General features: G+C 42.9%; 1 protein-coding gene across 1 annotated transcript in view; it reads left to right on the top strand.

Annotated features, from left to right (window-relative positions):
• DNAH1 (dynein axonemal heavy chain 1) overlaps window positions 1-25404 on the top strand; it is a 171052-nt gene that overhangs the window by 97126 nt on the left and 48522 nt on the right. The window contains exons 36-47 of the mRNA XM_069095561.1: window positions 23-168; window positions 480-657; window positions 1604-1798; window positions 2420-2539; window positions 14461-14619; window positions 16394-16501; window positions 17901-18041; window positions 18392-18552; window positions 19784-19941; window positions 20051-20224; window positions 20851-20889; window positions 22174-22352. Coding sequence (XP_068951662.1) covers window positions 23-168; window positions 480-657; window positions 1604-1798; window positions 2420-2539; window positions 14461-14619; window positions 16394-16501; window positions 17901-18041; window positions 18392-18552; window positions 19784-19941; window positions 20051-20224; window positions 20851-20889; window positions 22174-22352 — 1758 coding nt within the window. The remainder of the gene's footprint in view (window positions 1-22; window positions 169-479; window positions 658-1603; window positions 1799-2419; window positions 2540-14460; window positions 14620-16393; window positions 16502-17900; window positions 18042-18391; window positions 18553-19783; window positions 19942-20050; window positions 20225-20850; window positions 20890-22173; window positions 22353-25404) is intronic.

Here is a 25404-nt window from a genome sequence, read left to right as displayed (position 1 = left end):
TCTGTCTTGCCAGTGTTACAAGGTCTTGGCAGCTGCGATGACATCCCTGAAAGGCAAACCTTCCATCAGCGGTGGTGTGTACGAAGCTGTGCATTACTATATCCTCAACCCTAAGTCCATCACCATGGGCCAGCTCTATGGGGAGTTTGACTTGCTCACGCACGAATGGTAGGGTTCTGTCTCTTCAGTCCTCCTGGGGTTTGTGGCCCTGTGGAAGGGCAGCTGAGCTGCTTCTGGAATCTGTGATTCTCAGTAAACCAGAACCCCCTCCATTAGTCTGGAGAGAGCCTGGCCCCAGGCCCAAGGCTGGGCCTGCCTGCTGCCCTGCGCCTGCTGCCCTGCCTCCCAGTTCCTCCGCTCCTCCTTCCCGCTGCTCTTTCATCATGCAGCCCTGCCCAGCTGTGCCATGTCTAGTCTTCTGGCTTTACTCACACATCTGTACCCTGCCCCTCCCTCCAATTCTCCCTTGCTTTCCACAGGACCGATGGGATTTTTGCCTCTCTCATCCGGGGAGGGACCATTTCCTCCAGCACGGACAAGAAGTGGTACATGTTTGATGGTCCGGTGGATGCAGTTTGGATTGAGAACATGAACACTGTGCTGGATGACAATAAGAAGCTGTGCCTCAGCTCCGGAGAGATCATCAAACTCACTGAGGTGCCTTTTTCTTTCAGGCTGTCCTGGGAGGAGTGGCCCCCACTGCCCATGTCAGCCCACCGTGCCCAGGTTCTCTGAACTGATGCTCACAGAGACCTGCTCGCCTTTGGGCTTCGTCTCTATAGGGATGGCACTGGTTCCCATTGACACATCTTTCTTATGAACAATTTCCTTTTGTCTTTCCCTCCTTTCCTATCCATGTTGTGGCTTTTCATAGACCCCTGGAGCAGTGTAGCAGGGCTAGGGAGCCACGTGAGGCCAGCCCCAAACCCAGTGTGGGCCAAGAGGACACCCTGGGAGCCACTTTGAGAAGAGTATTCTCTGTTTATGTCCCTGGGTAACTCATAAAAGTCTTCAGGTTTTGACCCTTTAGACTTCATGGCAAAGTACCCTTAAAGCACAATGAGTGGGTATATGAGGGAGATTATTCCCATTTTACAGGTGGGGAAGCTGAGGAGCAGAGGCAAAGTGCATTAAGCATGAAACTTGAATAAATGCCAAGTCTCCCAATCAGGAGATGGCCGTGGTGCAGTAAAAGGTTCACTAGATTTGGAGTTTGGAGTTAGAAGTCCTCATTTTGAAGCCCAATTCTACTTAGATAATCCATTTATTTCTGGGCTTCCATTTCCATAAACTGAGGGAAAGCTGAATTTGACTAAATCTCTAAGGGCTCCTCTTCTGACTCCCAAATACTATGAACTCCCAAACCAGGCCTGCCTACCCCCAGTGCCCATCTCCATTTCTGATCCAGGGCGGCTGTTCTCCTGTCATCTTTTTGCCAGCAAGCCGGTGGATGCTGTCATGAAGCCTCTCCCTTCTCGCTGTACTCCTTCCCACTTCTGTCTAAGCTGTTTCTATCAGGGTGCAGAGTATCTCTTTAGAGCTGCTCAGAGCTCTCAGGGAAAACCCCATTGTGACAGAGCTTTTTTGACTTTGTTGGTTACAGTCAATGACCATGATGTTCGAAGTCCAGGACCTGGCGGTTGCCTCCCCTGCCACTGTATCCCGATGTGGTATGGTTTACTTAGAGCCCAGCATCCTAGGTATCATGCCCTTCACTGAGTGCTGGCTGAGGAAGATCCCCAACATCATGATGCCTTTTCAGGGGAAGTTTGAGAGCCTGTTCCAGAGGTTTCTGGAGGTGAGTGAGGCCTGTCAGGAAAAAATCAGCCTCTGGACCACCTAGAACATCACCTCTTTGTTCAGCAACAAACTCTCCAAGAACAGGATGCACCTACTGACCTTCTTGTCATCCCTCAAACACAACATTCTATCTCCTGCCTCTGTAACCCTTCATGCCTGGAATGATTTCCCTCCTCACCGCCACCTTCCCTGGTTTCTTTCAAGACTCGCCTCAAATCCCACTGTCTTCAAAAGTCCTTTCTCTGTCTCCCGAGGTCCCCAAATGCTGGTGCCTGCTTCCTTCTGAGATTACTTACCTTCCATACCATCTATATTTTTATGTGTTGTCTCCCCCTAGACTAGAGTGAACTTCTTGAGGGCAGGGGTCATGTGTTTGTCTTTTTTTGTATCCCTAGCACTTATCACAGTTCCTGGCATATAGTAAGTGCTTCATAAATGCTTGTTGACCTACTGACTCCACTGATAATCAGTTAGCATGGGGAAAAGCCCATTCTGTGAGAACCACTTTACAAGGCAGAGGGTGGGCTGAAGCTCAGAAAACAAAACCAGAAATCCCCGAGGTAATAGTTCCCTGTACAAGAGAGTTGTCCACCTGGCTTCTGCACTTGGTCTTTTCCAGGAGTCTATTGAGTTTGTCCGAGTGGCAGTGAAGGAAGTGATTGCCTCCACAAACAGCAACCTGACCATGAGCCTGCTCAAGATCATGGACTGCTTCTTCAAGCCGTTTTTGCCCAAAGAGGTAGGAAGCCTCTCTGCCTCCCATCCCCCAGACCAGCCCTCCTGGGACAAGAAGGATAGATAGAGAGGAGCCACGCACCCAGTCCACCGAGGGTTAAGTGTAGAGCATGAGAGCACACTATCATGGGAAATTTTTTGTTTTTATTTTTAAAATACGTTTTACCGATGCCTTCTGTCTTAATGTTGCAACCACTTCCTGACCTGACCCAATCCTAAACTGTGAAGAGACAGAGACAGGGGTTCATAGGTACGAGTCTTCCTAGAACTTGGGGTAGCAGTGGATGAGGTGAGGGACCTCAGGAAGAGAGAGACAAGACATTTTATTGGCCAGGGCATAAAAGTAGGGTGACATTGGAGAGATAATCCACACTTCTAAGAGAGTCAGCCTGACAAAGATCTGAGCTGCCAAAGGCATAAAGCATTAAGGAAGTCACGGACCACTGGATCATGGATTTGGAGCAGGAGGTAACCTTGCAGGCCATCCAGGCCACACATTTTATAGTTGAAGAAATTGTGGCTTAAAGAGGCTTAGCAGCTTGCTTAGGATCAAGATCAGCAGTAGAATTTGAACCCAGACCCTGTGACTGTCGAGCCAGTGTTCTTTCCACTGTAGTTTCCTGCTTGCTTGAATCATCAAACAAGAATTCTCTCCTCCTTTGGACAGGGCTTAGTATCACAATAACTGATGTTCAGCCCTATTTCAGATCAACTGTACTGTATCTTTAATTGATATTGTATAATTGGTATGTGACCAAATAAGATGTGTGTTTCTACTTGGGTTGTTCAAAATGGGATTCATGAGTGGCAAGGACAGGTATGCCTGAGATTTCTGCCCACCCTTGAGGAAGCAGAAGAAGGGCCCTGAATGAGTATTTTTTTTTCTCTAGCCTTCAAGAAGGGTACTAGATTAAGATTATGTCTGTCTGCTATTGTACATATTGTTGGTCTGTAGGGTGGGATTACTTGAGGAGTTCAAACAAAAGGCACTTTCTTAAGAGGACAGGGTAGCCCCAAGTATATACTTACTAGTTTAACCCTTCCCATCAATGGCTAGTTATATCACGATCAGAAAACAATGAATAAACCTATTTATCCCTGTAAACTTAACATTCATATAGTACTTACTATGGGCCAGACACTAATCAGAGAAGTTACACAGATTGGGATATACCAGAAAATACACAATAATGGATGAGCTCTTCCCTGAGGATGAGATGAGATCTCGGCTCAAATTAAAAGAGGCTATCGTCTGATCTCACCAAAGGAGAAAGTCTCCAAAGTTTCTAGGGAGGTAAACTAGAAATCAGAGATATGTTGAAGAACTGTCTTCTCTTACATGTCTGCAGTTTCTAAAGTCTTTCTCTTTCTCCTAGATATGCATAAGAGCATACAATGCCCCCAAGGTGAATGAAAGCCCAGTTATAGTAGTAAAAGTTTATTTCCATTTTGGATGAAGGCCAAGCATGTTGTTTTTATTTATTACATGTAATTTTTATTCACATTGTGATATAAAAAGGATGCATTTAATATTTCTGCCTTTCTGCATTTGATTGTGAGGTTTTTATGCCCAAATACATGGTCAGTTTTTGTGTAGGTATCATGTACTGCTGAAAAAAAGGTATTTTCCCTTCTTTCCCCATTCAGTTTTCTCAGAGGTCTATCATGCCTAACTTTTTAAAAATTCTGTTCACCTCCTTAACTTCCTTCTTGTTTATTTTGTGGTTAGATTTATCTAGTTCTGAAAGGGAGAGGTTGAGGTCCCCCACTAGTATAGTTTTGCTGTCTATTTCTTCCTGTAACTCACTTAACTTCTCTAAGAATTTGGATGTGATATCATTTGGTACATATATGTTTAGTATTGATATTACTTCATTGCCTAGGGTACCTTTTAGCAAGATGTAGTCTCCTTCCTTAGCTCTTTTAATTAGATCTAATTTTGCTTTCGCTTTTTCTGAGATCACGATTGCTACCTCTGCTTTTTTTTTTTTTACTTCAACTGAAGCATAATAGATAATGATCCAGGCTTTTACCTTTACTCTGTGTGTATCTCTCCGCTTCAAATGTGTTTCTTACAAATCGAATATTGTAGGATTCTGGTATTTAATCCACTCTGCTATTTGCTTCCATTTTATGGAAGAGTTCATTCCATTCACAGTTATGATTATTGTGTATTTTCCTCCATCCCTGTTTATACTTTTCACTCTCTCTCCTTTCACCCTATCCTTCCTCACCAGAGTTTTCCTTCTGACCACCACCTCTCTCAGTCTGTCCTCCCTTCTATTAGCCTCCAACTTTTTGAGTCAAATCTGATGAGAGTAAGGTTTAAACAATGCTCACCCCTCCCTTCTTTCCCTCTACTGTAATAGGTCTTTTGTGCCTCTTCATATGATGTAATTTATCCCATTCTGCCTCTCCCTTTCCTCTTCTCCCAGTACAATCCTTTTTTCCCCCATCTCTTAATTTTTTTTAATATCATCACATAAAAGTCAACATCCCCACATCCTATGTCTACGTATACTACTTCTAACTGCCCTAGTAGAGATAGAGTTCTCAAGAATTACAAGTGTCATCTTCCCATGTAAGGATGTAAACAGTTTAACCTTATTGAATAGCATTTTTTTTCCTTTCCTTTTTATGCTTCTCTTGAGTCTTGTATTTGAAGATCACATTTTCTATTCAGCTCTGATCTTCTCATCAGGAAAGTTTGAAAGTCATCTATTTCAATGAATATCCATATATTCCCCTGAAAGATTATACTCAGTTTTGCTTGGTTGTAATCCAAGCTCTTTTGCCTTCTGGAATATTATATTCCAAGCCCTCTAATCCTTACATGTAGAAGCTGCTAAATCCTGTGTATGCAGCATTTTCTCCTTGACCTAATAGTTCTGGAATTTGGATACAATGTTCCTTGGAGTTTTCATTTTGGGATCTTTTTCAAGAGGTGATCAGTGGATTCTTTCAATGACTATTTTACCCTCTGATCCTAGGATAATGGGACAGTTTTCCTTGATGATTTCTTGAAAGATGATGCCCAGGCCCTTTTTAAAAATCATATCTTTCAGGTAGTCTAATAATTCTCAAATTATCTCTCCTGGACCTATTTTTCTAGGTCAGCTATTTTTCCAATGAAGTATTTTACATTTCCTTCTACTTTTTCATCTTTTGATTTTGTTTGACTGATTCTTGATGTCTCATAGAATTATTAGCTTCTACTTGCCCAATTCTAATTTTTAAGGATTTATTTTCTTCAGTTAGCTTTTATATCTCCTTTTTCATTTGGCCAATTCTATTTTTTAAGGAATTGTTTTCTTCAGTGTCCCCCTCCCCCCCAATTTGGCCAATTCTGTGTTTTGAGGAATTGTTTTCTTCAGTTAATTTTTGTTCTTTCTTTTCCAAGCTGACTCTCTTTAAAAATTTTATTTATTTATTTTTATTTTAGACTCAAGGGCTAGAACATGAATACAAAATAGAAAAAAGAAAGAAAAACACATCATAAACTTAAATATCCTAACTTAAATACAAAGAAAGAAAAAGCATGGCATGTGCACAGCAGAATATGAGAGGGGATTCAAAGTATGTAACAAATTTTCATTTCAAGAAAGCTTGTATGATAAATAATACACGTTGTGGTGAGAATTGTCTGTCTTTGCTTCCTTGTAATTTTTCTTTTGTTCTCTGCTCTGCACTTTTTTACTTTGTTCTTTTTTCCCTCCCCTCATCCCCCTAATAAAGCTACAATATAGTTTAGATATGTTTCTCTATAGCTATAAATACACACACACATACATATATATATATATATATACATATACAGACTCATAGTTTCCCAAACGTATTCTACTCCTGATCTTTGTTTTTATGTTTGTGCATATGTCTTGTTTCCTATCCCTCCTGCCTCCTCTACTTCTACCCACTACCTTGCCCTCCTGTTACTTGCCTACCCCCCTCCAAGGGTTCTTCCCCTTTCCTCCCATTCCCACCCCACTTTTACCTATTCTCTCAGCCTACCCTCTAAAGATCCCTCCCTTGTCCTCTCCCCCCTCCCTTGTAGTGCCAATGCAATATTTACAGCACCAATGGTCACTATAAATATACCTGCAGAATGCACAATCACAAGATATAACAGACTCTCCATAGAGAAGACAAAAACAAAACATTTATTCAGAGACCAGGAAACCAAATCCCCAAACCGGTAAGCCTATTCCATCATAATAGCAAAGAAGTTAATAAAGCATAACAGCATAGAGAGCCACAGCATCCTGTAGCCTTCCCCAACATAAGCCTAGCTGTCACAGCAGGTGGCAAACACCAACATTTCCTCACAAGCCTAGCTGTCTACCTCAGATGCATCCTCTCCTCCTACCATGTCTAACTGCTCAGACTCTCAGCTTCCTGTGGGCTCTATTCCACTCTTCAGCAAACTCCTCCCACCACAGGCTCCATGTGATCACATTCAGCCTATTAGGGGGCAGGGTATATCTTCAAAGCAGGGAAGGTCTTCAAATTCCCTTAGGCTTATTAAGGGGCAGGGAAGATCAAATTGCTATTACCATTACATCTCTATGATCCTACTGTTTTATTTCTTCTGAATTTAGAAGACTTTTATACTCTTCTAAATATATATGTATTGTTCTCGCTTAAACCCATTCCTAATGAAAGTAGGTTACTAGAACTACCAGCTCTCCTCCCCCATCTTCCTCTGTATCTATTCTTCCTCTTGGACCTCATTTGTGTAAAATAATTATTCTTTTTAACTGTTCCTAAATGGTTTCACTTTTTGAATTCATATCATATTCAGGTTTATATAGTCACAGTTTCCCAAACATATTCTACTCTTGATCTTTGTTTTTGTTTGTGAATATCTCTTGTTTCCTATCCCTCCTGCCTCCTCTACTTCCACCCACTACCTTGGGTACTTGCCTACCCTCCTCCAATCTTTCTTATGAGTTACCCAATTAATAATAAGAATCTTAGATATACATTTTACATATATAAAAACGTAAACAGGGGCAGCTAGATGGCTCAGTGAATAAGGGTATCAGCCCTGGAGTCAGGAGGACCTGTGTTCAAATTTTATCTCAGACACTTGACACACTTGCTAGCTGTGTGACCATGGGCAAGTCACTTAACCCCAATTGCCTTGCTTCCCCCCCCACCACACACAAAAAAGTAAACAGTCTGTCCTTATGAATCCCTTATAATCAGTCTTTGGTATATGCCTTATATTTCTCTTGGTTCTTGTATGTTGAATCTTCCATTAAGTTCAGGATTTTTTTTAAAGCAATTGGGGTTAAGTAACTTGCTCAAGGTTACACAGCCAGTTATTTTGTGTGGGTGCCAAGTATCTGAGGCTGGAACCGATCCCAGGTCTCCCAACACCAGGGCCGGCGCTCTTATTCACTGCGCCACCTGGCCGCCCCAAGTTCAGGATTTTTTTAAACAAAGTCTTGAAAGTCTAAGAGTTTATCAAATGTCTGCTTTTTTTCATTCAGGATAATACTATGATATTTTCAGCCAGAGTCCCAGTTCTTTTGCTCTTGGATATGTTGTGGTCCCAGACTTGCGGTCCTTTTAATGTCTCTGCTGCTAGGTCTCATGTAATTCTAATTGTGATATTTAAATTGTTTTAATCTTGATGCTTTTAATATTTCATCCTTGACCTGGGGATTTCGAAATTTGACTATGATATTCCTATGAGTTTTCCTCATAGGATCACTTTTAATTGGTGATCGATGGATTTTTTTCTATTTCTACTTTTGCCACTTGTTCTAATACTTCAGGACAGTTTTCTTTAATTATTTCTTGTATTATTGTATCAAGATTCTTTTTTTGATCATAACTTTCAGTTAGTTCAATTATTTTTATATCTTCTCTTCTTGATCTATTCTCCAAATCTGTTGTTTTTCTTATAAGATGTTTCACCTTTTCTTCTAGTTTTTTATTTTTCATACTTCGTTGAATTATTTTTTGATCTCCTATAATTTCACTGGCTTCACTTTGCCCAATTTTAATTTTAAAGGTGTCATTTCCTTCCTTAAGATTCTGTATATCCTTTTCTAATTGGTTGACTTTCCTTTCATCCTTTTTTTTTCTTTTTTTAGTTTTACCTCCATCTTTGTCATTTGCTTTTTTTGGGGGGGGAGGGCAATTGGGGTTAAGTGACTTGCCCAAGGTCACACAGCTAGTTTTTGTGTTAAGTGTCTGAGCCCAAACTTAACTCAGGTCCTCCTGACTCTGGGGCCCGTGCTCTATTCACTGTACCACCTAGCCACCCCCTCTGTCATTTGCTTTTTTAAAGTTTTTTTACAGATCTTCTGTGAATTCTTTTTGGGCAAGTGACCATTTGACATTACTCTTTGGTGGTTTCTTTGCTTCAATATCCTCCTCTGAAGATAAACCCTGGTCGTCTCTATTCCCATAATAGGTTTCTGTGGTTGGATTCTTTCTCCATTGCCTGTGCATTTTTTTTTTGTCTTAATAACTTAAATTTCGTAATCACCTCTAGCGCTGGGCTATGGGAAATGGTGCCTTTTGCTCCAGATCTTCAGTTCTCCCCTTTAGCCTGGAGCCAAAGCCAAACCTCCAACCTCCTGTAAGTGGCCACAGCCAGGCACTCTGGCTTTCTGCCCCACTGCTTCTGTACTCACCAGGTGTGTGCTGGTTCCTTCTTGCCCCCACTGCTCTTCACAGCATAGCTGGGCTTGGCATTCCTTATCAGCAGAGGTTTCCTCAGTCTTCCTGGGCTCAAACACCCAACTCTCCTCACTGTCTGGGGGTAAAACGTTCCTGTGGTTGGGGCTGTGGTAGCCTCTCAAACCAATCTTGAGACTTAAGGCTTGTTGTTAAAATGGAACCTAGCCTGGAAGTGTTTACTCTTCACAAGGACCAAACCTAGTCCTGGGATTATTCTTCTGATCTCAAACTGTCCCAGGAAGACCTCAGTTGTGCCCCTGTTCTTATTTCTCTCCATTTGTACTTTGTTCACCCTAAGGTGCTATTTTAACTCTTTTGTGGGGAAAAATCTTGAGAGCTTGGAATTTTCTGACCTACTCTGCCATCTTTCCACAATCTTCCTTCTGTTGACTGTCTCTTGCATAGCTCTCATTTCTTTTCCCAGTTTTTCATCTACCTCTCTTATTTGATTTTTTAAAATCCTTTTTGAGCTCTTCCAAGAAGGCTCTTTTGGCTTGAGACTAATTCGTATTTCCCTTTGAGGCTTTGCATGTAGGCATTTTGACACTGTTGCCCTCTTCTGAATTCATGTTTTGATCTTCTCTATTGCTATAGTAGCTTTTTTCAGGGCTCTTTCCTAATTTTTTTTTTTTGCTAATTTTTAACCTGTTTCATGACTTTTAAAGTTGAGCTCTGCTCCTTGTGATAGTAATGGCAATTAAAGATTCCCCTGTATTGGCTTGGTTTTCAAATTGATTGTGTTAAAACCCAGAGCTTGTTAATCCCACCTGTGGGATGGACTTTTTGATGTGAAAAGAAAGTCCTGAACTGGGAGGAGCTGGTGACGTAGATTTGGAGAGATAAGAGAGAGGCGGAAGATTTTTTTTGGAAGCAGCACTTCGTGGAGAGAGAGAGGCTAAGAGAATTGCTGGTGGCCGCTTTGAATTGCCTTGGACTTTTGAGACCTGCCCCCTGAGCTGCCAAGGACTGAGGAGACATGGCTGTTTTGCTGGTACTTTGTCTGTCTGTGTTGATGTTATTTTACCAGATTTGTCCACTGGTGAAAGACAGTCCTTTTGTTGAAGAAGTCCTGGAACCTGGCTTTTGGTTAAGAAGCCCTGAGACTGTCCTGCAGACAGAGAGTGAATACTGTCCACTGGTGAAGGACAGTGCTGTTGTTGCAGGGGTCTGGGAGCCTTTCTGTTGGTTCAGAAGCCCTGAAGAAGGATTTTCTTGTTGTATGTTTACAGAAATCCTGGGAGAGGGCTTTGCTAATGTGTTCAGGGGTTCTAGGACTGTTCTACAGACAGAGGATGAATTCATGAAGGGACTGGCAATGTATCTTATGGCCTTGCTAAGCCTTGTCTCCCCAGGAACTAAGATTGCTGAGAACTTGCCTAGTGTCAAGATGAAGAAAAGACCTCCATTTGGGTATTAAGTGCTGTGTTTAAACTTGATGTAACTCTGGGGTAGATTCAATTGTGATCCAGGGGTGGGGAACTTTTGACCTTATGTTTGGAAACTAATCTCCATTTGAGAAGAGGGGCTTTGTGGTGGACTTAATTAAGGTATAGCCTAGGGGTGGAGAAGTATTTAGAACAGAGACTTTGTAATTGATTGAATGATTGGAAGGTCCTGGGGTGGGGTAGTCCTTGGAGATTATTTAATCACACTTAGTAAATGCTGTATTTTGGAATGATGTCATGTTTTTATCTTCTCTGTTCTTGGTTGGTCACTGAATAAAATGGAGAGCACCTATGCTGGTATTTTGAACCTTGGGAAGTTGCCTTTGCTTGGCATTACATTACACTCCTGGAGCATAGGGGCCACTGTCCCAAGCTTCTTGCACTGGGGGCCAGGGGCCTGGTCACTGGATTTCTGCACCGGGATCTCAGGTGCTAGCAGCTTGCCCACTATACTGGGGTAGCTCAGCCTAGTCATTCCTGTTGTGCTGGGGGTTCCAGGGCTGGCAATATGCCTTCTGTACTGGGGCTAGAAGCCTCATAGCTGATCTGCTGTGCCACTGGCCTGCTGACCCAGGACCAAGGGGCCTTAGTTGCTGAGCTGTGCTGTGGCTGAGAGCCTCCTACTGGCTTGCCTGGTCACCATCTGCACTGGTCTGTGCTCCCTTTTTCCCCAGATGAGACAGACCTTTCCTAAAGTCCTTCTAACTTATCTTAAGCTGTAATCTTTTTGTGGATTCTGTTGCTCCAGAATCCATTTAGAGGCTTTATTTAACATTGTTTCTGAGGGAACCTAGGGAGAGCTCATGCAGCTTCCTGGCTTTTCTTCACCGTCTTGGTGAACAGGTTTGCATGTTGTTGTTCATGACTCTATAGAAAAAGGGCACAGAGATGAAAAGTAAAGGTTATGGTCCTTAACCTATAACCTCAAAAGAAAAGAAAAAACCCCAATTGGAAGGAGAATAGGTAGCTTAGAATAGAAAAGTTGTAAACCTTACCCAAGAAATGGAATCCCTGAGAACTGGAATAGACCAAACAGAAATTAATGACTACATGAGACAGCAAGAAAGATGAGAACAAAATCTAAAGACTGGAAAAATGGAAGAAAATATTGGACATAAAAAACAACTGGTTTGGAAAATAAATCAAGGAGAGCTAATTTAAGTATCACCAGAGTCCCTAAAAACTATGAATTTTAAAAAAGAAACCTATACACTATATTTCAATAAATAATAAGAAGAAATGAATCTGCCTCCTAGGGCAAAGTAAAAATAGAAAGATAGAAAGTATCCTTGGCATTTTCAGACAGATGTTTCAATATCAGTATTTCTGATAGAAAGACCTGGGTAGCAACTCAAATACAAACATGAGGCCAGAGAAACCTGGAAAGATAAATTAATTCAAGCAGTTGCAAGGGAGCTGTATGATGATATAGTGCTAACATTCTACTAGGGAGAGAAGAAACAAAAGTCTCTTCAGAGTCTTAATGTCTTTAAGGGTGAGTGAAGGAGGAAAACAGGGATAGATTGGTTCTGTTCTGAGCATCTTAAGAGTATAAAAAGAAGGGTGGGTACAAGGAAGAGTATACCACTGTAGAAAGAAGGTGGGGAAAGCTTGTGATTTCTCATAATTAGGGTTCATAAAATGAATATGCAAGTATAGTGGAAGGGATGGAAGGAATGGGCATTGTATTGACCTCACTTCTTATCTGAGATGGACAAAGGTAGGTTGAGTATGCATAAAAACAGTTTGGAATAGAATTACATCAAATTTAACAGTGCAACAAGTGGGGAAAGGGAGCAGGATTTAGGAGAGAAGATAACACCTGAGAAGGGAATGGTTACAAGCAGAACAAACTTGCTGATCCCAAAGGCAGAATTAAAGGTTGGGGTGGGGGGGAAAGGGAAAAGAATCAGAACCTAAGGAGATAGCTTAAATTGCCTTTTATACATTTGGGGAATGACTGAACAAATTGTAGCATATGAAGGTAATGAAATATCCTTGTAGCATAAGAAATGAAGAAAGAGATGATTGCAGAAAAATGGTATGAAGTGAGCAGAACCAGAACAATTTGTACCAGTCCAGCAACATCATAAGAAAAAACAACTTTGGATGACTTAAGAGCTCTGATCAATGCAGTGACCAACCATGTTTCCAGAGAACTGATGATGAAGCCTGTTACCCACCTCCTGGCAGAGAGGGGATGGACATGAGGGGCAAAGACACACATGTGGACATGCTACTTACTATGTGCATTAGTTTTGCTCAACTGTGGTTATTCATCACAAGTTTGGTTTTTCCTCTTCCTTTCCTTTGGTCATTGTAACATTTTTTAAAATGAACTAAAGAAGACCAAAAGGAAAACAGACAAGCAAGAGAGTTTTGAAAATAATGTGTACGATTATGTATCTGTATCTATACCTATCTATCTATATAGATATACATATCTATCTGTCTGTCTGTCTGTGTATCTACCTATCTATCTATCTATCTATCTATCTATCTATCTATCTATCTATCTATCTATCTATATCTATCAAACCAAGCATCATACAATGGAGATTCACCATTTCATGTAGAACTTTTTTGTTGTGTTATTTGTATGGAAATGGCCTTTTTTTAATGTTTAAGTTCGGGATAAAAAAAAATTAAGAGTGGGGTCATATCCTTTCCTCTTCTTTTCTTTCTTCTAGTATTTCTTCTCAAAAATTTCACTCAAACAGCCCATACCCAGTCCACGAGGGGGCAGAAACTATTTTACTTCCATAAGAAATCTTATCAGGGGCACTTTAAATACTTCCAGGTGCATACATCTCCAACATTCTGGTTACCTGGTATGACTTGACACAATTGAGTATAATGGTCACCTTCTATCTGTATTCCTTCATGTTTCTATCCTCAGCCCAAACTGGAGCTTTCTGCTGGTCACCAAAGTCTAGTTCTTTCCATAGTGTACCTCTTGGTCTTAAGCTTGAAGGCAAGCTAGGTTGCTGGGAGCCTTCATCCCAATATCCTGCAGAATTCCATGAGCCCCCACTCCCAGAGTCACTCTGAGCCTTTCCCTTTCCAGAGCTCATAGCTGCTATTCAGGGTCAGAATGCTTCCTTGATCTGGACCCTCTCCTAAAAGTGTCCTGTCTCCAGAGATCTAGTATCTAATCAATCTGTCCTTTGATCCCCAGTTTTTCAGACTCTGCCTTTTAACCTTCCCCAAGCTGAATTCAAATATTTATGCCTCCCTTGGCATGCCATTGGTTTAGTCAGCATGACAATTAATTTTTGCCTATTAGAGCCATTAAAATGTATAAACCTTACAATTATATTCTCATTGTTCATGCCTTAGTTATATAGGGATATACTTAGATACACACATTTTAAGGATCTTTTTTTTTCACTACGTATGGACCTTGGCCATGGTTAGGAAGTGATCATTTCATATCCATACCTTGTAGGACATGCAAGATTGGAATTTGTACCTAGAGTCAGAGGGAGGAGGAACCTTGGGAATAATAGAATTATTTTGCAGAAGATAAAGGGATTGTCACAAGGTTACACTATAAATTAGTGGCAGAATAAATCTGGAAAACCAGTAAGTAAACTGAATATTGGAGTTGACTGAGGATAAGGACTTTGCCTTATTTTGTCTTCATAGTTTGTGCCCCAGTCTGAGTTATGTATGTGTCACTCTGTGGGGTCACATACGCATTGTATGTTGTGTCTGTGTGGTTTACATCCTGAGCTGTAGGTCTGTTAACATCCTAAGCATCTTGCCTTTCCTACCTCCTCAGGGTGTCAAGAAATTCCCCCACGAGAAGCTGATTCGAATCCCGGAGCTGGTGGAACCTTGGTTCATCTTCTCCCTGATATGGAGTGTGGGAGCCACAGGAGATGCCAATAGCCGCAAGGCCTTCAGTGCATGGCTCAGGACGAAGATGAAGATGGAGGAGGTGAGCAGTAAGGGAAGAAGAGTCCCCTGGTGCCCCACCCCAACCAGGCATTCACACACGCACACACACAGACAAAGAACGAATGAATAAAAAGCATTCATCAGGCATTTGCTTTGTGCCAAATGCTTTGCTGAATGCCAGGGATAAAGAGAAAAATGAGAGAATTCCTGCTCTCTTGGAGCTCATGTTCTGTTAGGGGAAGATAAGCTACAAAGGAGGATCTAGCTGTGGTCACTTACCGTGTTTCCCCGATAATAAGACACTGTCTTATTATTTTTTTGGACAGAAAAACACCAGAGGGCTTATTTTCAGGGGAGGGCTTATTTTAATGAACATTGACAGCAATTTTAATAAATAGGTAAATGTGAACAAAAAAATGTACCTTTATTCAATAAGCAAATCACTGGGGAAGAACAGGATGACGCGCTCACTGCTGCAGCTCTGATTGGATGCAGCTCGGAGCGCGGCGTGCGTTTCACGGGGCGGGGGGGACGGTGCATACAGAGGGTACCGTAATGTAGCGTGTAGCGCAGGGAATCACCTTCACTACAGTAGCAATCTCAATAGGGCTTATTTTCAGGGGAGGGCTTATTTTAGAGGAATCTTACACAGTAAGGGGAGGGCTTATTTTTGGGATAGGTCTTATTATCGGGGAAACACGGTAGGAAGCAGGGTTGAAACAGATGATGATATAATTTTCTAATCTTATTTCCACTGATAAAACCATGACTGTTTCTGATGTTGAGCCACTTGACAGGCCAAGGACTTTGGTGATGAGAGCTTTCTTTTGGGTCCTTCAGTAGCTGTGGGGGCTACAGCCCAGGCCAAAACAATTGCCAGATCACATCTCCATAAGGACAGTGGTTGTGGGGACTGAGATGGAAGCAGGTCCAGGGGGGCTGGAGAATGTTGCTGCTCCCCAGGCTCTTGGGCTCACCTGCACATCTGTGGCTATTGTCAGTGACTGGTATTGGTTGTGGGGAGATGCAGTGGCAACCACGCTGGCATCCCCAGGATGGCTGCTAGCACAGGTTCTTAGATCTGCTTTACTAGGAAAGATAGCCGTTTTAAGAGGTCAGCAATCTTTTAAATGACATTCACTAGTTCAGGGAAAAAGTCAGCACCCTGAATGTCAGAGAAAATACAAACAGAAAAAGTACAGAGAAAATGCAAGCAAAGAAATAAAGACCAACAGACAGGGCTGTGACTGTCTGAATCAACTATACACTTTACATACATCCCTGGATCGAGAGAGCCTTTACATCTGAGCAGTTGGGGAGCTCTGAACATACAGCCACTCAGAATCTTGACCAGGGAATCACAAGATCCTTCTCATAAGTGAGCCCCCAAAGTAAAATACCAACTCAGAGTATATATGTATACTTCTCAGAGTCAGAAGGCATCACAACCCTCATGACTTAGTGCCTAATTAGAAATTAGCAAAAAATGTGAAAGCCTTCCTACAAGCAAGCCTCCCCTAATGGGCTCCATGTGAGGCCTATTTATGGGCAGGGAAGATCTTACATCCCATTAACATTGCAGGAGAATTCAAGTCTGTTCTCCTCAAGGGTTGATCTTCACATGGATGACCGCATGGAGCCAGAGCCAGTGGGCCAGATTGGACAGGGATGGGGGTGGGAGTGACCTCAATCCCAGGGTTTCCAGGACTGGATGTTGCTATTCCCAGTGCTCTTGGGATTACCTACCCCTCAGTGGCAATTGGTCAGGAAGGAGACCAAGGGCCAAAGTTTTGTGCCATATCTTTTCTCCCTAGATAGGTTTGCTCTTTCCGGAAGATGGCTTGGTGTTTGATTACCGTCTAGATGACTGTGGCATCAGTAGCTTGGAGGATTTTGAGGAGGAGGAAGATGAAAACAAACAGGTGATGGCTTTTTTCCTTCTCAGCCTGAGAGGCTAAATCAGGGGCAAAACCTCAAGGGATGGAAGTGAGAGAGGCATCAAGGAAAGCATGTGCACCCCTTTTAAATTCACATTGATGTCTGTTTGGTATTTGATGCTGCCATACCCGGCTCAGGGGCTAGGCAGCTTTAGTTCCTAGTTAGGCCCAGAGAAAAACCCTCGTTGACTAAGACTCAAGATTTGGGGTAACTAGTAGACCATGGCTACATTCAGTTTTTCTACTGTGTGGGTCCTTAGGCCTTGCTTTTTCCTATCAGCGCTCCTAAAACTGCAGATGTACTTACAGTGCACACACCCATTTAAGTAACAAACAAACCAAGCCTGACATCTCTAAGAAGGCAAGCCCCCTGGGGAAGGTGAGCCACAAAAAGGGAAGATTGGGGAGAGAGGGTTGCTGCTTTTAGGTATCTGAAGTTTCGGAGTATAAGGAGGAAGCAGGATTGAGTGTGTTCTGCTAGGCCCCAGAGGGAAGAACTGGATAGAAGCATCAGGGAGGCAAATTTCAGCTCCAAATTAGGAAAAATGTTAAAACAGGCATGTGCAACAGTGAAATGAGCTATTTCAATGAGGTGGTGGTCTCCTTACCACTGGAGATGTTCAAACCAGGGTTGGGTGGCCTTTGGTCAAGAATGTCCTAGAATGTCCCAGCCTGACTGGCAGTCCTTTTGAATGCTAAAATTCTTGGACTTTGTCAGTAGTTCTGGGATCCCATGATGTAAGTATTACATCCATCAGTGCAGATCATACCCCAGCCTTTCTTCCCATCTTGTAAAATTCTTGTCCATGTTCTCCCAGAGTTACTCTATAGAGGAGCTACTGAATAGTCAGAATATAGTCCATAGCCAAATGGCAAAGACCTTCAGATTATCTCCTGTTTGGGATTACCTCATAGACTTCTTAGTTGAAAGGTTACAATGTGTGCTGTTCCCCTTAGACCCAGAGGCCCCTCCCTCAGAATGAAGGTCCATGGACCAGCTGTATTGCAGGAGAATTTGAAATCATATCTTCCACATCTTTTCAGTCCTTGCTAGGGTCATGGCCATTCAGCTATAGCTTAGCCAAGTCTGTGTCCCCCACCCCCCTGCTGCTCTGTCCCAACCCTCGGAGCCACCTTCTAAAAGTTGTATCCTAAGCTTGGCATAGAATGGGCTTGTGAGCATTGCATAGTATTCATGCCCCATAGCTCCCCAAGCCTTTTTTCCATCAGGCAGTTGATTAGCTACCCATCTTAGTCCTTAGGGGTCCTGTGCTTGGGAAACATCCAAGTTTGAGGTGCCATTATTCCAGGTTCAGATATCTCTGCTATAGAAAGAAGTTCTAGCTGGCCAGGTCTAGTGTCTGAAGCAGCCTGTGTCTTCTAGGTGAGCTGGGTGAAGTGGATGGATATATCAGCACCCTTTACCATGGTTCCTGATACCAGCTACTCCAACATCATTGTGCCCACAATGGACACTGTCCAGATGTCTTTCCTCCTCGGGATGCTCCTCATCAATAAGAAACCTGTAAGTCCCCAAACTGCTCATTTCTTCTAGAAATAGGGGTAAGAATCATCATCTCCAGGCTTTACCTATTCTTTCTCTGAATACTGGCTCTCTGAGGCCTGGCTTTGGAGGTCCAGTTCTGCCCGATTTCTTTTCTTTCTCTTCCTTCCTCCTTCCTTCCTTCCTTCCTTCCTTCCTTCCTTCCCGGAGAGCAATTGGGGTTAAGTGACTTGCCCAAGGTCACACGGCTAGTTTTTGTGTAAAATGTCTGAGGTCGAATTTGAACTCAGGTCCTCCTGACTCCAGGGCTAGTGCTCTATTCACTGTGCCATCTAGCCACCCCCTGCCTGATTTCTTTACTCCTCTCCTAGGTCCTGTGCATTGGGCCCACAGGCACAGGAAAGACAATCACCATTTTTGACAAGCTCCTCAAGAACTTGCCTTTGGAATACATCACCCACTTTATGACATTTTCAGCCCGGACCTCAGCCAATCAGACCCAAGACCTCATCGACAGCAAGTTGGATAAAAGGCAAAATTCCTTTTTTTGCTCTGGCCTCTTTGTTTCTCCTACAACCCTTAAGATTTCATCGTACAGCTTTTAAAAAATCCAGTTGCTATTCTATTTCATAGGGCAGTGCACAGAAATTCTTCTATAAAATGATAGGCAGTGGCATGAGTTTCCCCAAGTTCACTGTCCGTTTATACCCAGAGCATCAGGTCCTGGGATAGTGAAGCAAAGTTATTGCAGGATTCCTTCTTCTCACTAGGCTAGAGCTGAGTCTCCTGAAGGACAGCTGTTAGTTGCTATTTAGATTTTAGCTAGTCATAGTGTTGGTTCATTCATTCATTTATTCAGCAATTATTTATGGAACACATGCTGTGTGCCAGACCCAGTGTTAAGTGCTATGGCTGATACAGATATGCAATTATAATACACGATGCTTTTAAAAAGTACCTTATATACATCAATTCATCTCACAGCTCAGCTCTCCTATGTGATAAATTATTCAAACATGAGTATTTCTATTTTATATAAGAGGGAGGGAACTGAAGCCCAGACCAGTGAACTGACTTGGCCATGATCTTGGCAAGACCATACCATGAATTCAGACCTGTTGAGGGCAGATCTAGGGCTCTTTCCTCATTCCACTTACTCTTCTGAGCATGAGATCTGGTCCCTGCCTTCAGAGGAACTGAGGGGTAGAGGGGACAGGGTATGATGTAGTAGAATGGAGAAGAGAAGGAGATTTGGAGTTCAGAGGACCCCGGCTCCAGCCCCATAAATAGTTGTTGAATAAATGAGTGGACAAGGTGGTCCTAGAGACAGAATTAGTGCTTTGGTTGTTCAGAGAGGGGAGAGGTAAGGATGGGCTGAGTTGGCCAAGGAGGGCTTCACACAGAAGACCAGTGGCTAAAGAGCCGGCCTCTGCCTCAGACACAGACTGGCCAAGTGACTGAGCCCTGAGGCAACTCCCTGAGAGGATACAGGGCATTTGTTGATCTTTGACAATGGGAGTTTCCTTAGTGGCAATTCTCCACACTGATAAAATCATAGGTCTGGACTGAAAAAGCAAAACAAAAAGAAATAAAAGATTTTACTGAACAGATGCTTTCTTGTTAGTGACTGAGAATCTTTTCTAACCCTCCTGGGTATATAGAAGAACAGTCAGGACTAGTTGCATACTTGTTGAATTGGTCCCAGGTGGACCCTACGGGTCTTCACCTGGAATCTTCCTCATAGAAAACCTTCCTCTCTACAGGAGAAAGGGGGTCTTTGGGCCCCCCTTGGGCCGCTACTTCATATTTTTCATTGATGACTTGAATATGCCTGCTCTGGAGACCTATGGAGCCCAGCCTCCCATTGAACTCTTGCGCCAGTGGATGGACCATCGGGGCTGGTATGACAGGAAGATAATTGGTATGTGGCCACCCTTTTCTTGATCATATGAGGTCAGTTGGAAGACCCAGCCCTTTGGAATTCCACGGTGGCTTTTCCTTTGTCTCTGACTCCTCATGATGCTCTGTAGGTATGTTCAAGAACCTGGTGGACATTAATTTTGTCTGTGCCATGGGACCACCTGGTGGGGGCCGGAACGCCATCACTCCCCGTTTTAGCCACCATTTCAATTACCTCTCCTTCATTGAGATGGATGAGTTGAGCAAGAAGCGCATCTTTTCCACCATTCTAGGAAGCTGGATGGGTGAGTATCTGGGACAGAGGCCCCAAGACCAAATTTTCCCTTTCCACCCATGTCCTAGAGAAGGTAGGATGGTCAGTTGTGACAGAATGAGGGAACGAACCTAGCTCATGGCTTCCCTCAAACTCCAGTGGGCATTCGCCTATGAGGGAGGCTGAGCATTTGGAGGTAAAAATTAAAAGCAGGTTGAAAGACTATTACACTTCCAGAATAAAAGAAAACCAGAAGAAATAAAAGATATTAATCAACTGATGCCTTCTTATGAGTTTTATTAATAGTGGCCCCAATCTTACAAGTAGGCTTTGGGAAGTGGCCGGGGAATGCCTCACTCTTCTTGTTTGTCTTTCATAATCAAACATTCAAAAGCTGGTGATGCTTGAAACCTGAGGATTCCCTCCCAGTTCAGTTCCTGAGGGGCTACTGGCCTCTGAATGGAGTAGGTCTGAATGACTGCCTAGAGCGGCAGTAGATTCTGGTGTGGGAGATAAGTAGACATATTTATGCATAGACATACTTACGCACACATATGCTTATTCCTATCGAGTTTGGAAATGCATTCTTCATACTAGTTGAGATAGCCAGTAACCTTGAGACCCGTGATTGAAAAGTTTCCTCACTCTGTTTTATAGCTGGACTCCTTGGAGAGAAGAGTTACAGAGACCCTGTGCGTAAGTAGAGGTCTAAACAATAGAGGACCCTATGAATGAATGAATGAATGAATGAATGAAATAAAAAAAACAACAACAACAAACATTTTTTAGCACCTTCTATATGCCGGTCTCTGTGTTGGCCACTGTAGATACAAATACAAAGGAGGATTAGAGACCATGCATAAAGGCTACACATAAATATAGCCCTTGCCGTCGAGGAACTTACATTCTAAGAGGTAGAAATAGTATGTGTAGTGGTGTGGAAACCAAGGAAAGGAGTTTTAGTCCCAAAGGTCAACAAGTATGACCATGGGTCAGTTACTGCCATGCCTTTTTCAGAAGCAGTGGATTTCTGTTCCCAGAGTAAGAGCTAGAGAAGGGGAGGGGACCAGTGTTGTGTTCAACTCTTCTGGGCTTTTGTCAGTCTTTTTTTGAGGATACATGAGGTGTTGATAAGACTTAGCATCAAGATTGTGAATGTGGGTGGTTGTAAAGGTGGCCAGTCAGTCCGCTAGAATTTGTTAAGCCCTTTGTATGTGCCAAGGATGTCCAGAGGGCAGAGTGGAAAGGAATAAGGGTGGCTCCAAATGGGGTGATGGGCTCAGTAGAAAGGGCATTTTAGAGAAGGCTAGGTTTGGGAGGTGGGGAAGATGGTGAGTTCTGTTTTGGACACGTTAAGTACCAATGGGACATTTTGGGTAGAGAGACCTAGTAGGCAGTTGGCATTATGGGATTAGAGTTCTGGAGAGAGATAGAGGCTAGAATATGGATTTGGGGGTCATCTGTGTAGAGATGATAATGGAACTCAACAGGAGTTGATAAGATCAGAGAAATAGGGTAGGGAGCAAAGAGAAGGCCCACGACAGAACCTTGGGGATTTGGACACCTGTGCTTGATGGATAGGTTGTGGATGATGGTCCAGTAAAAGAGACTGAGCAAGAATGGTCAGATGAGTCTAAGGAAAACCAGGAGCAGGCAGTATCCCAGAAGTCAGAGGAAGTTTCAGGAGGAAGGGAGGTAGGGGGTCAGATATTCCAGGTGTAATGAACTATGAAAGTAAAGACACTAAGGCAGGAAAGCAAAATGTGTTTTTAGTTGTATTGTCTGTGTTGTATGGAGAGTAGATGAAAGAAAGTAAGGACTAGAAAAATAAGAGGCATGGGATTTTGGAGGGCCCTGAATGTCAGTAAAAGAAGTCTTCATAGTGAAAAATGGCCAGGGCCTCCTCTCTTCATAACAGTGAGAGGGCCTTTGTCAGTCCAGGTCCTCCCTGACCACCTTGTGCTCTTCTCTCCCTAATAGCGGGAGCCCCTGAAGTGGAAGACTTGAATGAGCCCCTTGTCTCAGCCACCATCCAGGTATATGCCACCATCACATCTCAGCTCCTGCCCACTCCAGCCAAGTGCCACTACACTTTTAACCTGAGGGACCTCTCCAAAGTCTTCCAGGGCATGCTCATGGCTGAGCCCTCCAAGATCAAGGTGAGGACCCCTGTGCTGAAGCAGCTTCTTCCCTGCCCAATAGAGTCACATCATACTTTTAATTCCCCTTAAATGTTTGCAGGAATTCTAGAAGGAAAAAATGGAAGGGAATTAGCAGATAGCTAAATCTTTAAAATAAATTATTACTTTTCATTAAATAAATTAAATGAAGTAAGTTAAATGGCCTTGGGGGGGGGCAGCTAGGTGGCGCAGTGAGTAAAGCGCCGACCCCAGAGTCAGGAGGACCTGAGTTCGGTTCCGGCTTCAAACACTTAACACCCACACAAAAAAACTAGCCGTGTAACCTTGGCCAAGTTACTTAACCCCAACTGCCCTCCAAAAAGCAAAAAGAATAAATGGTCTTAGGGGCCATGCAGTGTGCCCTAATGGAGAGCTTCGGTGGCCTGGGTTTGAGTCTCAGCTCTGCCACTGATTTGCTATAACCACAAGTAAGTCTCTGTTTTCTTTGTGTACCAGTTTCCTTATCTATAAAGTCAGGAGGTTATACTAGTTTCTCTTTCACATTATCAGCAGACACCTCATGCGCCAAGGAAGATGATGAAAAAATGTCGTTTCCTGGCTCATCTTGGTTCCTGCCTCCACACAAGTCTTCCTCCAGGGGGAGGCGACCCTGAGTTTTCAAAGCCTCTCTTAGCAGAGCATAAGCCCTGGAATGTCAAATCCAACTTTAGCAGTGGTCTCTGTGCCCATTCTGTGCTTACTCAAGAAGGACCAAACCTAGCTAAGCGCAGAAAGACTGATTGAGAGAATGGTGACTGCCCAGTAATGGGAGGTGGAGGTGAACCATAGGCACCAAGGCACAGTGGATGTCCTTCCCCTGCCATCTGTGACTTGGTATTTAAATATCTGTTGGTAACTTATTTCTATAGAATCGGTTTCCTTTCTAATCCTTTGTATTTTATTTTATGCCTCTAAAAACGTGATTCTGAGAGGAGGTCCATGGACACACTCACACACACTCAGAGGGAGAGTAATCACAGAGGCAAAATCCTGAACCTGTTCAAGTAGTGACATTGTTCATTCCGCAAGCATTGAGTTAGTGCTAACTGTGTGTCAGGCACTGGGCTACGGAGACAACAAGTAGCTATGTAATAGTGGGGAAATCAGCAAATCTCACAGTTCACGGGTCACCCCTATGATGTCCTTCCAACTGATAGCTGGTTTACAACTAGACATGGAGGAAAGGATGACAGAAAAGATAATTTGTAATAAAGCCAAAGAAGGAGATAATGTTTGAATTTGCTGAGGCCTGTGTTTTTCCTTATGCTTAGTTTTAGTTTCAAGGTCAAAGGACACAATGTCCCTGTAGCTGCACGCTGCAGCTTTAGGGGTTTACTCAAGAGGAGACGGTAGCCGACAGGGACAGCCTTCCTGACTCAGTCTTTTTTTTTTCTTCTGTGATGTATAAAAAGTTTGAGCGATGTCATTTCTGGGTAATCATTTTATTAATTATGCCAGCAGATAACAAAAGGGGTCAGTGGCACTCTTGAATGCCAAAGACCCCTCATGGAACCCACTCAATGCTTATGTGCACTTAAAAGAGTAGGTGCTCCTGTACATAATAACAGCAATATTGCACAATGACCAACTTTGTTAGACTTGACTCTTCTGAGCTATGCAGTGATCTAAGACAATTCCAAAAGACTCATGATGGAAAATGCTATCTACATCCAGAGAGAGAACTGTGGAGTCTGAATGCAGATTGAAGCAGACTGTTTTATCTTTTTTTGTTGTTTTTTGTTTTCTTTCTCATGGTTTTCCCCTTTGGTTCTGATTCTTCTTTACAACATGATTAATGTGGAAATATGTTTAATATGACCATATGTGTATAGCCTATATCAGGTTGCGTGCTGTCTTAGGAAGTGGGGGGGGGAGATTTTAGAACTCAAAATCTTACAAAAGCAAATGTCAAAAACTAAAAATAAATTAATTTTTTAAAAAGAGTGGGTGTTCCTGAGGATAGCAATCAATTCTGATTGGTTAACAATTAATGATAATAATATAAAGAGAGGTGGACCCATTCTAATGAGGAGCTGGGGGACATGACTTTGATCAGTCTTGCTCCTAGACCACCCCCCAAGCTTAGGGCAGTCTAGATATACCTCCCACACAAGCCTGAGTAGAACACAATGAACTTTCCCATTTAAGTGGGGTCTGAACAAAACTGAGGAGAAAGTTAATCCAATCTCATTATCAGCAATGTCCTTCAGATTCTGACTTGACCTAGTAGAGAATAAGGAGATAGGAAAGGAAAAATCCAGGATCTCCCTTTTATTTGTTATTTAATAATAATTTCTCCCACTTAAATCCTCTAAGATAGAGCTGACTTAGAAACTGATCTGTGGCAAGAAAATTATTATTAGGCCAAAAAAGGCACAGAGTTATGATGGTCATTTCTCTAGAGGCTTAGAGCTGGCTGGCATTGGTTACCCTCTCTGATTTTCTCCCTGCGCTGGGCCAAGTGTTTTCAGCATCCTCCCTGTGATCTTTGGGCATCCTACCTAATCCCCAAAGAGGAGAGAAGGGAGAGAGAAGGCCAGTTGGAGGGCATCCTTCCCTCTCTCTGCTGCCTCCCCACTTCTCTATCCTCTGAGTCACACAAATTAGTTAGATTCTCTGGTTCTCTGTGCATCCGGGCTCTCCCTCTTCTCTGGAATTCATGCTGCAGAGGTTTGAATAACTTGAGAAACCTGTCTGCCTTGGAGCTCCCATGACACTTTGTCCCAGTTTTTCTTAGGCAGGGGTCATCTCCTATCTGGCATCTTGATCTGTGCCTTCTACTCTGTTATGATCTGAGTTCCATGAGGGCAGGGACAAATCCAAAAAATATATGTCTCTGCCTCTCTTGAGCAGCTGATATAGGACCCTGGGCACACTGGGATCCAGGAATTTTTACTGAACTGAATTGAAAGTAAGATTTCCAACACAATTGGCCCCACCTGGATCTACATTGACTATCCCTGAGTACCCATTGGAAAACTCCAATTTTCAGTTACTCCATCAAAAAAACATTTGTTGAGCACCTACTGTG

The sequence above is a fragment of the Petaurus breviceps genome, unplaced genomic scaffold, assembly GCF_028583685.1.
Source record: "Petaurus breviceps papuanus isolate PSGF00001 unplaced genomic scaffold, PetGlider_PUasm1.0 227, whole genome shotgun sequence".
NCBI classification, from domain to species: domain Eukaryota; kingdom Metazoa; phylum Chordata; class Mammalia; order Diprotodontia; family Petauridae; genus Petaurus; species Petaurus breviceps.
This window is presented reverse-complemented; position numbering and strand designations above follow the sequence as displayed.